This window comes from Sinohyriopsis cumingii, chromosome 14 (genome assembly GCF_028554795.1).
Source record: "Sinohyriopsis cumingii isolate HCF-2022 chromosome 14, ASM2855479v2, whole genome shotgun sequence".
Taxonomy (NCBI): domain Eukaryota; kingdom Metazoa; phylum Mollusca; class Bivalvia; order Unionida; family Unionidae; genus Sinohyriopsis; species Sinohyriopsis cumingii.
In genome coordinates this window covers 19,931,743-19,946,101 of record NC_142974.1, presented here as the reverse complement: position 1 = coordinate 19,946,101, position 14,359 = coordinate 19,931,743, and the positions used below count along the sequence as shown (strand labels likewise).

Here is a 14,359-nt window from a genome sequence, read left to right as displayed (position 1 = left end):
GAAGACCAAAGTATCTTCCATTGCTTCACACTCCAATGGCAACCCAAATAAGTACTATGCATGATACTTCAATGAAGAGAAAGTATCTATCATGTATGACACTTCAATGAAGACCAAAGTATCTTCCATGCTTGACACTCCAATGACAACCCAAGTAAGTACCATGCATGATACTTCAATGAAGACCCATGTATCTACTTTGCATGACACTTCAATCTCAACTAAAGTATCTATGACACATGACACTTCAGTGAAGACCAAAAGTATTGACCATGCATGACACTTTAATGAAGACCAAAAGTATTGACCATGCATGACACTTCAATGAAGACCAAAAGTACTGACCATGCATGACACTTCAATGAAGACCAAAAGTATTGACCATGTATGACACTTCAATGAAGACTAAAAGTACTGACCATGCATGACACTTCAGTGAAGACCAAAAGTATTGACCATGCATGACACTTCAGTGAAGACCAAAAGTATTGACCATGCATGACACTTCAATGAATACCAAAAGTATTGACCATGCATGATACTTCAATGAAGACCAAAAGTATTGACCATGCATGACACTTCAATGAAGACCAAAAGTATTGACCATGCATGACACTTCAATGAAGACCAAAAGTATTGACCATGCATGACACTTCAATGAAGACCAAAAGTATTGACCATGCATGACACTTCAATGAAGACCAAAAGTATTGACCATGCATGACACTTCAATGAAGACCAAAAGTATTGACCATGCATGACACTTCAATGAAGACCAAAAGTATTGACCATGCATGACACTTCAATGAAGACCAAAAGTATTGACCATGCATGACACTTCAATGAAGACCAAAAGTATTGACCATGCATGATACTTCAATGAATACCAAAAGTATTGATCATGATGACACTTCAATGAAGACCAAAAGTATTGACCATGCATGACACTTCAATGAAGACCAAAAGTATTGACCATGCATGACACTTCAATGAAGACTAAAAGTACTGACCATGCATGACACTTCAATGAATACCAAAAGTACTGACCATGCATGATACTTCAATGAAGACCAAAAGTACTGACCATGCATGATACTTCAATGAATACCAAAAGTATTGACCATGCATGATACTTCAATGAATACCAAAAGTATTGACCATGCATGATACTTCAATGAAGACCAAAAGTATTGACCATGCATGACACTTCAATGAAGACCAAAAGTATTGACCATGCATGACACTTCAATGAAGACCAAAAGTATTGACCATGCATGACACTTCAATGAAGACCAAAAGTATTGACCATGCATGACACTTCAATGAAAATCAAACTGAAGGATCTTATTTCTTCCTTCAATAAAGATGAGATAAACAGTGACAGGAAATATTCAAGACAAACATTTTATTTTCAGTACACTAAAGCAATGCAAGTCAATCAGTCAGTTGCTTTTAATTTAATAAAGAACATGTAATGAAGGTAGTCATGTAGTAAAACAGTATTTAAAACTGACATCATGCATTCTGTCACAAAATCTGAAAATACTTGCATACCATTAAAAGATTAGCTCTTGACAATGGTCAAAACACATACTAGAAAATACAACCCAAAATACTTACATTTGGAGCAAAAATATTCATATAGAGACAGTCTTCGCTGGTATCTCTGAATCTATCAAAGCCAGGGACAGTCTGCTTAACATGAAATGGAAGCTGCGGACATGCAGGTCGGTAATATGTGGCATTCCAAATTCCAGTCCAAAATGGTCTTTCAGGCCTCTGAGGAAAAAAGAATGCAGAGAAAACAATTTTTTTTCACTCTTCATTCACTGTAAATTTATACCTATGGAAATAAAATTAATCTACAAAAATTCATACTTTCTTGGCTTATTATAATCTTGTGCATGTGAACGAAAAATGCTGTCTTCGTGATGGAACTCTAGAAGATAATGAACCAACATTAAAACAAGAAATGTGTGTGTGTATGTGTGTAATTTGGATTTTTAACATAGCTTTAACAATTTTTCAGTCATATCGCTATGATGTCTGCAGTGTGGCAGTTTATAGTGATGTCTAGCACTGCGGCATCATGCCACAGACATGTAGTATGATGTCCCACCCAGTCACATTATCCTGACACCAGACCGACCAGTCCTAACACTAACTTCTTAATGCTGAGCACCAAGCGAGGCAGCTGTTAGTACCATTTTTGTAAGTCTTTGGTATGACTCGGCCAGGTATCGAACCCACTACCTCTCGCATTCGAGGCGGACGCTCTAACCACAAGGCCACCATAGCAGTCTAAACAAGAAATGTATTCATGAAAATGGACGTAGTACCACAGTACCACAGTGCCTAATACAAACCTAAGACAAAACATCACTAACATGTAATTGATAGGCATAATGATAGATGTGGGAAACGCACAAAATTTGGACAGGTCTTTGCTGCTGAATTAACATTATTGTGTCAATATTATGTATTTCTTTTTCTGCTTCAGTGGCCTTGACTTCTGACCTTTCCACCTTAAAAAACTGGTTGGGTTGTACTAGTGCACAAAATCCACACGTCAGATGGAGTTACATTGACCTGTGATGTTTTCTCATCCAAAACCTTGATATGTTTCTTCTTTACCCCAAAGTGCAAGCCATCCACGATGTACGGTCCAGGCATGCAGTATCATAAGCATGTAGGTGTTTCTAGTAAATAATGTAGCTTAGTATTTAAATACTAAACATGTTAAAATAAAAAGTAATTATTGCTATCTTCATATAATGTGCACTGTAATACTCTCCTTAAGAGGGCCTCATAGGGAGAATAGTCCTTGACTAATGAGTCACCCTCTATAAATAAAGCATTATTATTATTATTATTATTATTTTATTATTATTATTATTATTATTATTGCACCCTGTGCACATGATCTTTTGTCCTTTGTCTCTCAAGTCATGACACATTTTTAGACCACTGGACACATGCCATAATAGAATCATTAAAATGGATTAAAGACCAAAAAGTTTCAAAAGCAGTTATCATCTGCGACTCACTTAGTGTAACAGAATCCATCAAATCTCACAGCACCAAATCAAGAAAGCAATTCTTGGCTAGAGCTTTCTATATGCTTAAGGAATTATCTGCAGCTAGCGGAGCAGACAGCTGAATTCATTTGGATACCCTCACATATAGGAATCCCTAGTAATGAGCTAGCCGACAAAGTTGCAAAAAACATGTTAGGAAACCCTAACCCAGCCCCACTCAGATATAGCATAACAGAAGCCCAAAGCATAATAAGAAACTATATTAACCAGAAATGGCTGGAGCACTGGAACTCCACTACCAAAGGCAGGATGCTCTACTCCATTATAAAAGAAACCAATAGGTCCATCAAACCACCCAAAGTGAGCAGCCTGGACCAAAAAATTATCAATCACATCGTAACCAGAAAAACAAAATTAGCAAACATCTAGGACCCAAGCCTGCTAATATCAATTGCTATCACTGCAAAACCATTGAAGACCTGCCACATATATTCAATAGCTGCTCAAAATATCAGGTAGCTAGAATAGAATTTCAAAAAGCACCCCCCCCAAAAAAATTTCCTTAAAAATAACCCCAACATAAATCTGACCTACCAAAACATACTTAAATTCCTAGACAAATCCAAGCTAAAAGAAAAAATATACAACACCCTAAAAACATAAAATAAACAACCCAACCTCACTTAAACCTGAGTACTCAGCAAAGGTATCCCTCTAGCTCAAAAATAACAACCTGTAAAACATACATAATCCACCCAAACACTCTCTAAAACCAGATTAATATACATAGACAGACGGGTGATTTGATACGTCCCTAGGGACCTGAATACTTAGCAAAGGTTCCTGTCTTCTTAAATCCCAAATATAGCCTTAAAAATAAAAATAAATAATATTACCAAAAAAATTTTTTTTTACAAATAAAAACAAAAATAAATGGAATTTTAAACAAAACAAACCTCATCTTCTCTGCTCTCTACTTAGCCCTAACATGAAACACAGCCAAGGTAATAATGCGGCCTACTTCTGTGATACAGACCAGACTAACACTAAAGCAGCACAGAGTTTTCCATCCAATCCAACCTAGCTGATCTTTAGAACAATTTTGGACACAAGAACAAAAACTCAAAATTCATGCAACTACATCCATTTAGACCCTGGAATAAGCAGACTCCTGTGTGCTGATGGTCACCTGCCTTCCTGGTCACTTCCTCCCTTGCCTCGGTGAGACACGAATAAGTGTGCAATGTGCGCATGAAACTCATAACATAAATAAAAGCAAAAATAAATGAGTAGCGAGTGGTACTATTGTGTCAGAATCCTCACACAATTCTATCAAGAGGCCTACAAGAACTACTCAGTCCAGCAGCTAGTAGAAGCAGCTAACTACATTTTTACACCAGACAGGAAAAAGGATTTTGGAGAAATGTAGAGAAGCAGAAGAAAAACTGGGAACTTTTGCTTAAAAAGCCCTCTAAGGGCTACCAATATTGCCTCTTATCCAGGGAACCATTTTGACATGGTATCCCATTTTGATAAAACTATTATGTACACTAACTTGATCTTTCAATCCATCGCTTCAAAATTCAAACTTTTAATGACCTAACAGTGACCAAACTTTTTATATGTCGCTCAGACATATTAGTTATTAAAAATCTGTAGGGCATCTACAAAGTACACTATGTACTAGAAATTTTTACAATTGTTAGGATGTAGGAAAATTTTACAACTTATTTTGATTTGACCCAATTGCACAGGTAGCTAACACATTAATGACATTTTTTTTATTGTCCATTAGTACAACTAGAGTAAATTTGACTAAGTACGGACTGGCGTTCTTGGAAGTGCATGACATCCATGGCTGGCTTGCAGAGTTTCTTGCCCTCTTGCCTCTCTCGGACATCATATAACAGCGCGAGATGTGGAATAATTTCCACCTGCCTAAAGCTAGGTGTCCTGATGTGATGTCATAGTTGCGACCAATTGCAATGGACGTTACATACTGCTTGGGTCTACACCTAGTACAGTCAATAACAGACTGAAATCAAATCTTTGTTAATATGAGTGTGTTGAGCCCATTCCCACTCATGAAAGCCCTTCATTCAGTTTGTTAGGGGCATATAGTCCCATGACCTGGTGGCTAAATTAGCAGTGTTCCTTGAGCACATCAACCTCTGGAGGAGTGGCGCTAATTCCTTCCCCCAGGCACATTTAGAATCCTGCTCTGTGGGAATAAACCTGTTGCACATGCCCTTTTGGGCACACGCGACATTAATCCAAATAATCAATCAATCAAAATGGACACACCGTTTTGTCCTTTGTCCCGCAAGTCATGAACCATTTTGAGACCACTGGACATGCATTTTTGTCCTTTGTCCCTCAAGTCATGACCCATTTTGAGACGTACTGGACATGCATTTTTGTCCTTTGTCCCTCAAGTCATGACCCATTTTGAGACATACTGGACACACATTTTTGTCCATGTACACCAAGTCATTACCTCTTCTGAGCCCAATGGATGCACATTTTTTCCCAGAAATAATTAAAAATATATACCTACTACTTTTCTTTAGTGCAAATCCATCCACTTCTATGTTAGATGCCAACAATGACCGGAGCTGACAAAGTCAGTAAATATTGTGTGATAGCAATTAACATATGTTTTAAAGCAACATACACTGTAATCAAAACATTAAGGACTTAAGGCAATGTACTAAATTAAAATTTTAAATCTTTATCTGATGATAGTGTGACATATTTTCAAAGTATATTGTATATTTATGGTGGCGAACAGATAATTTATTTCAAGGATGTATTAATGACAAATGGGACACGATATATGCAAATACAGAATCTGTCATTTGAATCCATTAACTCCAAATTTCAAATTAAAATAATTAAGAAAAAAAAAGGAATTATTCAAATAAACACTGGTAGATAACAACTGAAGCTAAAGTTAAATGAGATGAAGATCAGGAAATGGAAAATTCCATGGTGAAGCTCATTTCTGGTTAATCAGATATTCAAACATGTGAACGCTTTCAGAGTTTCTGGAGCACTTGTTAAAACATTTATTACAACCGTGTATGTACCCAATGAAATTTTTTATGTCAAAAATATCTCTAGAAATAACATTCGCAAAGATCTGTCCATGTCAACACTCTTTAAAGACATAATGTTAGGAACCGTATGTAGATTTCCATAATTTAATCCACCTTTGGACTGTGTAATACCACTATATGTTTGGTCATCAATTTCTCGAAAGAGGCTCCAATTTTTTTTCAAAATTAACTTTTCGTTGATGCAAATAAGGATACATGTATAAATCTTTAAGTACTACTTGTGAATTAAGTACTGTCTATTAATTAAACTTGTACCTTTAAATTGTTGGGTGATTCCCAGATTTGGAGGATGGTGGACAAAGTATCCCTTGTCATTGTCATTCTAGACACAACACTGCACAACTTATCTTACAGTACACTTTGTTTCTTTCAAATACAGTAATCATAACCTTGAAACTTTCAGCCCCCAAACTGGTTTCTTCCTTACTCAGAAATGGGCTTCTTCCTTACCCCAAGTGCAAGCAATCTATCAAGTTTAGAAACTGTCAACTCTAGTAATTGCATGGAAAATAAATTAGTAACTGACAGACAAATGGACAATACCAAAACCACTCTGCTTTATGGTGGGCCTAAAAAAATGGGACAAATTGCTATAATAGCATCAAAATCAAAACAGGTCATCTGCATACAAACATGCATAGAAATTTCTCTTGTCTATCTTAAATGTCTTTCCTAATTATCATAGCATATATTACCAGCAGTTATTGTCAACAAAAGCAATCTAATCATGTCATTGACAGAGTTAAACTGACATGTTTTATATGACCTGTCAATGCAGCATGCTAATGCTTGGTGTCCGGATATAGTTCTTGCACAGAATAATTTCTTTTGCACTGTTTATACTTATTCTTGCAAACAAAATCTTACCAAAAAAAACACTATTTAGTCTCTATTGTTTCCTGCACACTCTTGCTACTGGTAACTTTTTTATATATAAATCAAATGGAAAGACAGACAGAACCAACATAAAATCTCCCTCTTGCAAAACAGGACCCAATCAAAATCTACCTCTTGCAAACAGGACCCAATCAAAATCTACCTCTTGCAAAATAGGACCCAATCAAAATCTACCTCTTGTAAAACAGGACCCAATCAAAATCTACCCCTTGCAAAACAGGACCCAATCAAAATCTAACTCCCGCAAAACAGGAACCACTCAAAATCTAACTCTGGCAAAACAGTTGGGTTTTAACATATACTGCCCTCTATAAAATTAATAATAATGATAGTAATAATATTAATACATGGAAAGGACAGTAATAGTTTATTTACATTATTCCTTCTACAAGCCATCAATGTCACATAGAAAAAGAAAATAAAACACAAACACAAGATAGCAACAAACCAAAAGTGTCAACACATGACATCTAATACACAATCAATGATGACCAAAAAAAGTCAAATGCCTCCAAGATAGTAGTATCAGTCATGTATGTAACATCTTCTTTGTCTCTGTACTTAAAGTCTATAGTCAGAATAGTCAGACTTATTAGGAAAAGAGGGCATCCTTCTAAGGTAGTTAGTAGTGGTACATGTGAAATTGGAGGGAAATCGGACCTTTTTCCAAATGTTCCCTCATCTACCTGTAGACATGCAAAAGGTGTACTTCAATGTTAGAATTGTTTTGATGACTTTAAAATCAGATTCTTTAAACATACTCTGTACTCATAAACATAGTCATGCAAACCAACAACATAGTCATGCAGGCCACTGGCAGGCATGTAAATCATCAACATATATATGCAGGCTACTGACACAGTCATGTAAACCATCAACATAATCATGCAGGCCACTGACATAACCATGTAAACCATCAACACAGTCATATGGGCCACTGACATAGTCATGTAAACCAACAACATAGTCATGCAGGCCACTGACATAACCATGTAAAACCATCAACATAGTCATGCAGGCCACTGACATAGTCATGTAAACCATCAACATAGTCATGCAGGCCAATGACATAGTCATGTAAACCATCAACATAGTTATGCGGGCCACTGACATAGTCATGTAAACCATCAACATAGTCATGCAGGCCACTGACATAACCATGTAAACCATCAACATAGTCATGCAGGCCACTGACACAGTCATGTAAACCATCAACACAGTCATGCAGGCCACCGACATAACCATGTAAACCATCAACATAGTCATGCAGGCCACTGACACAGTCATGCAAACCATCAACATAGTCATGCGGGCCACTGACATAGTCATGTAAACCATCAACATAGTCATGCAGGTCACTGACATAGCCATGTAAACCATCAACATAGTCATGCAGGTCACTGACATAGCCATGTAAACCATCAACATAGTCATGCAGGCCACTGACATAACCATGTAAACCATCAACATAGTCATGCAGGCCACTGACATAGCCATGTAAACCATCAACATAGTCATGCAGGCCACTGACATAGTCATGCAATTCATCAACATAGTCATGCGGGCCACTGACATAGTCATGTAAACCATCAACACAGTCATGCAGGCCACTGACATAACCATGTAAACCATCAACATAGTCATGCGGGCCACTGACATAATCATGTAAACCATCAACATAGTCATGCAGGTCACTGACATAGCCATGTAAACCATCAACATAGTCATGCGGGCCACTGACATAGTCATGCAAACCATCAACATAGTCATGCAGGCCACTGACATAGCCATGCAAACCATCAACATAGTCATGCAGGCCACTGACATAGCCATGCAAACCATCAACATAGTCATGCAGGCCACTGACATAGTCATGCAAACCATCAACATAGTCATGCAGGCCACTGACATAGTCATGCAAACCATCAACATAGTCATGGAGGCCACTGTCATAGTCATGTAAATCATCAACATAGTCATGCAGGCCACTGACATAGCCATGTAAACCATCAACATAGTCATGCAGGTCACTGACATAGCCATGTAAACCATCAACATAGTCATGCGGGCCACTGACATAGTCATGCAAACCATCAACATAGTCATGCAGGCCACTGACATAGCCATGCAAACCATCAACATAGTCATGCAGGCCACTGACATAGCCATGCAAACCATCAACATAGTCATGCAGGCCACTGACATAGTCATGCAAACCATCAACATAGTCATGCAGGCCACTGACATAGCCATGTAAACCATCAACATAGTCATGGAGGCCACTGACATAGTCATGTAAATCATTAACACAGTCATGCAGGCCACTGACATAGCCATGTAAACCATCAACATAGTCATGCAAACCATCAACAGTCATGCAGGCCACTGACATAGCCATGTAAACCATCAACATAATCATGCAGGCCACTGACATAGTCATGCAGGCCACTGACGTAGTCATGCAAACCATCAACAGTCATGTAGGCCACTGATATAGCCATGCAAACCATCAACATAGTCATGCAGGCCACTGACATAGTCATGCAAACCATCAACATAGTCATGCAGGCCACTGACATAGCCATGTAAACCATCAACATAGTCATGGAGGCCACTGACATAGTCATGTAAACCATCAACATAGTCATGGAGGCCACTGACATAGTCATGTAAATCATTAACACAGTCATGCAGGCCACTGACATAGCCATGTAAACCATCAACATAGTCATGCAAACCATCAACAGTCATGCAGGTCACTGACATAGCCATGTAAACCATCAACATAGTCATGCAGGTCACTGACATAGCCATGTAAACCATCAACATAGTCATGCAGGCCACTGACATAACCATGTAAACCATCAACATAGTCATGCAGGCCACTGACATAGCCATGTAAACCATCAACATAGTCATGCAGGCCACTGACATAGTCATGCAATTCATCAACATAGTCATGCGGGCCACTGACATAGTCATGTAAACCATCAACACAGTCATGCAGGCCACTGACATAACCATGTAAACCATCAACATAGTCATGCGGGCCACTGACATAATCATGTAAACCATCAACATAGTCATGCAGGTCACTGACATAGCCATGTAAACCATCAACATAGTCATGCGGGCCACTGACATAGTCATGCAAACCATCAACATAGTCATGCAGGCCACTGACATAGCCATGCAAACCATCAACATAGTCATGCAGGCCACTGACATAGCCATGCAAACCATCAACATAGTCATGCAGGCCACTGACATAGTCATGCAAACCATCAACATAGTCATGCAGGCCACTGACATAGTCATGCAAACCATCAACATAGTCATGGAGGCCACTGTCATAGTCATGTAAATCATCAACATAGTCATGCAGGCCACTGACATAGCCATGTAAACCATCAACATAGTCATGCAGGTCACTGACATAGCCATGTAAACCATCAACATAGTCATGCGGGCCACTGACATAGTCATGCAAACCATCAACATAGTCATGCAGGCCACTGACATAGCCATGCAAACCATCAACATAGTCATGCAGGCCACTGACATAGCCATGCAAACCATCAACATAGTCATGCAGGCCACTGACATAGTCATGCAAACCATCAACATAGTCATGCAGGCCACTGACATAGCCATGTAAACCATCAACATAGTCATGGAGGCCACTGACATAGTCATGTAAATCATTAACACAGTCATGCAGGCCACTGACATAGCCATGTAAACCATCAACATAGTCATGCAAACCATCAACAGTCATGCAGGCCACTGACATAGCCATGTAAACCATCAACATAATCATGCAGGCCACTGACATAGTCATGCAGGCCACTGACGTAGTCATGCAAACCATCAACAGTCATGTAGGCCACTGATATAGCCATGCAAACCATCAACATAGTCATGCAGGCCACTGACATAGTCATGCAAACCATCAACATAGTCATGCAGGCCACTGACATAGCCATGTAAACCATCAACATAGTCATGGAGGCCACTGACATAGTCATGTAAACCATCAACATAGTCATGGAGGCCACTGACATAGTCATGTAAATCATTAACACAGTCATGCAGGCCACTGACATAGCCATGTAAACCATCAACATAGTCATGCAAACCATCAACAGTCATGCAGGTCACTGACATAGCCATGTAAACCATCAACATAGTCATGCAGGCCACTGATGTAGTCATGCAAACCATGAACATAGTCATGCAAGCCACTGACAGTTATGTAAGCACCCCAACAGTAATGCAGACTATTGATATAGTCAAGCAGCAGGGATTGCACTGGGCTTTGCCAATTCTGGAGTTTTTTTCCTCATTGGTGACAAAATATACCGCCTAGCGATTTTTTTGCTGACAACATTTTTGGCTGTTAAAAACTGTACATACAGTCTTGGGTTTGGAGTGGAGAAATTCAAAGGAACCATGACAGGAAGCTGGAAACATTGATGTAAAACTACAATGGAATCTATTGTTACATAAACAAATCCTTTGTTCGTATTGACAAACCACCCAAACACAGCACTGTTATGTCATAATCTGCTAAAGCCAATGTCTGGCCTTAGTACTGTATGCCATAATATAACTAAAACATTTGTGCTACCTGAATAGCTACGATCGACCACCTCTGAAGGCTGGAATGGGAATGACTGCAGACGACAGATTTTTTTTCTTCTTTTGACAAATGTAGCAGAAACAATACTTTTGCTGAAACTTCAAAGAAAACTGATTACCTCTGAAGCACTGAATCATTCTGTGTGTCTATATATATATATATATATATATATATATATATATATATATATATATATACACATACATACATGCTAAGTTAATGAAGAAAAAAGCAAAAACAAGCAAGCATTTGTTTGGTCCTTCAAAGAGGACCTTTAGCGGTGCCTTAAATAACACATGCACCTTCATCAAAGCAAACCAAAGACCTTTAATTGAAGGAAGTCAGCAACAGACTTATATAAAAACATTGTTTGATTTTTCATAATGATTGGAACATATTTATTGTGCCGTGAAAGTCTCCAGTTTGCAACAAAATATTTCTTTGTTAAGATTGCAACCAATGGTGCTGTAAAACCCAAATTAAAGTTCCAATATTTTGAAACAATATATACCTGGCTGTCAAGTTAAATGAAGATGTGACACCTCGCAAGAATGTTTGTTAAACTTTTCAATTTGTACATACATTTTCATTTCCCTATGAATAGCCTCATCCCCTTGGTAGTTGTCTCTGGCTGACCAAATTCTAGGCCAATTTAAGTATATGTACATGTAGAATATAAACAACTATACACCCATGAATAATTTTGTAAAATGTATTTGTTGACAATGGAATATAGATCAAACAAGGACTACCAGTTTTTATATATATATATATATATATATATATATATATATATATATATATGTTGTATTTTCTAACGAGATTTGACTGATACATTAATTTTCTAACATATGATTTAATACTCAACTTCATGGATTTTTCATATACATGTACATTATTTAACATACTGTGGAATGTACAACACAAATGTGAGTTGTCAATATACAAGTGTATTTCATTTAGTCAAACTTGCCTTTTTTTTCTTCTTTTTTTCCCCTGTGTAAATCCTAGTCACCGATGACATGTCACCTCAAATACTTGTATACACTGGTATACAAAATTTCTATTTATTTTCAGCCCCCTTCACCCCCCTTACTTATCTCAACATCTGCTTATATTTGCAATATTACCTTGGTTCCGGGGGTATTGAGATAAACGGATAGGACTGCATTATGAAAAGGGCAACATATTTTGAAAATTGGTGATAAAATATTGGGGTTGACAATTTTTTTGGGTAACAACTTTTTTAAAGCCAGCACCAACCCTGTACAGTAGGCCATCAACAGTCACGAAGGCACCTTGACTCATCTTAAATATCAATTGTTTCATGACTGTTGAGTAATATGCATTTAAGATTTAATCGAGATGAAAATTATCAATCACTATTAGTTTAACCATGAGAAAATGGCAACAAATCGGGTCAAGATGTCGGTTCTAATTATCACCAGTGCAAGACATAAATCAATTTCCAAAACGTTGAGCTTTTAATTGTTAAGTCATAGTACAACATTCAATCCAGTTTACATGTACGTTGGATAACACACTGGCCATGGGTGGTTAAATGGGCTAAAGCACTTGCCTTTACCAATCACTACTATCTTACGCATGTCCCCGTATGTTCAAGTCTCTGGCTAGGCTAATATGGGTACATGAGTAACCTTGCCAGTAGCTTAACATAGGTTGGTGGTTCTTACCAGGGTTTTCCTGGGTTCTTCCTCCCCAGTTATACTGACCACCATGTACAGCCTATCCTGTGCTGAGAAATGACACTAAAAACAAAACTGCAACCTTGAATCACATCTTTCTGTCGGACTCGTTAAACAATGCTGATGTATTTTCTCATCTATTCTGTCCTATGTATTTCTTGGGACATTCATATAATGTTTTTCCAAGGAAAACTGATACACTATTATAGAATAAAAATGTATAACTGCCATTACAATGTATCTGTAATAAATTTCTTTTAAAAAAAAAAAAGACACCTATCGCTGAAATAGACGCAGGTGATACAATCTGCTGCTACCGGCAGAGTTGTTGATATATGTGGTCTCGTTACCCTGAATCGGAACTCTTTTCTCCAATCCCCATACTGTGTCAGTCTCCTTGCGTAGGGGATCCCCAGAAAGACATTGATTCTTTTCCTGTCATAGGCTTCGTGGTAAGCTGGGATAGTGAACCCCTCAACAGGGCCGTGAATTGCATTAACGATCACATTGTATTTGTGGGCAAACTGAGATTCGGACTGAATAAATAGAACCAAAGTAACTGCCACAAACAAAGTCACTCTACAAGAAGTCCAACCAGACATTACTTTCGTTCAAGTTCATTGTGATCTCCACTGTCAACTTTGGTGTTGACGATGGCGGAATACCTGTGTCACGTGACCAACGGTAACAAAACAAGTTGAGTCAATCTATGACTGTTGTGAAATCCTCAAACATTCAAGCAGTGTTTTGAAACACTGGAAAGGGCAAATCTACGAAGATGCTTAAAACATAGAACAACATTAAGTTTAATATATCTTAGTTGTTGGACGGCTCACACTTTCAATCTGTATATGTGGGCTTCTCGCGAGCTCCCAGCTATATTAGCTGTGACACTTTTGAGAAGTCTCCCCATTTGGCCGAAAAATGTTAAAGGATTTTATATGTTTGTACACCCTC

At 38.1% G+C, this 14,359-nt stretch overlaps 1 protein-coding gene across 1 annotated transcript in view; it reads right to left on the bottom strand.

Annotated features, from left to right (window-relative positions):
- LOC149783377 (cholinesterase-like) overlaps window positions 1–14,076 on the bottom strand; it is an 80,514-nt gene extending 66,438 nt beyond the window's left edge. The window contains exons 1-2 of the mRNA XM_089931607.1: window positions 13,753–14,076; window positions 1,621–1,779 (exon numbers count right to left, since the gene is read on the bottom strand). Coding sequence (XP_089787733.1) covers window positions 1,621–1,779; window positions 13,753–14,004 — 411 coding nt within the window. The 5' untranslated portion in view covers window positions 14,005–14,076. The remainder of the gene's footprint in view (window positions 1–1,620; window positions 1,780–13,752) is intronic.
- Between the last annotated feature and the right edge of the window lie 283 nt (window positions 14,077–14,359).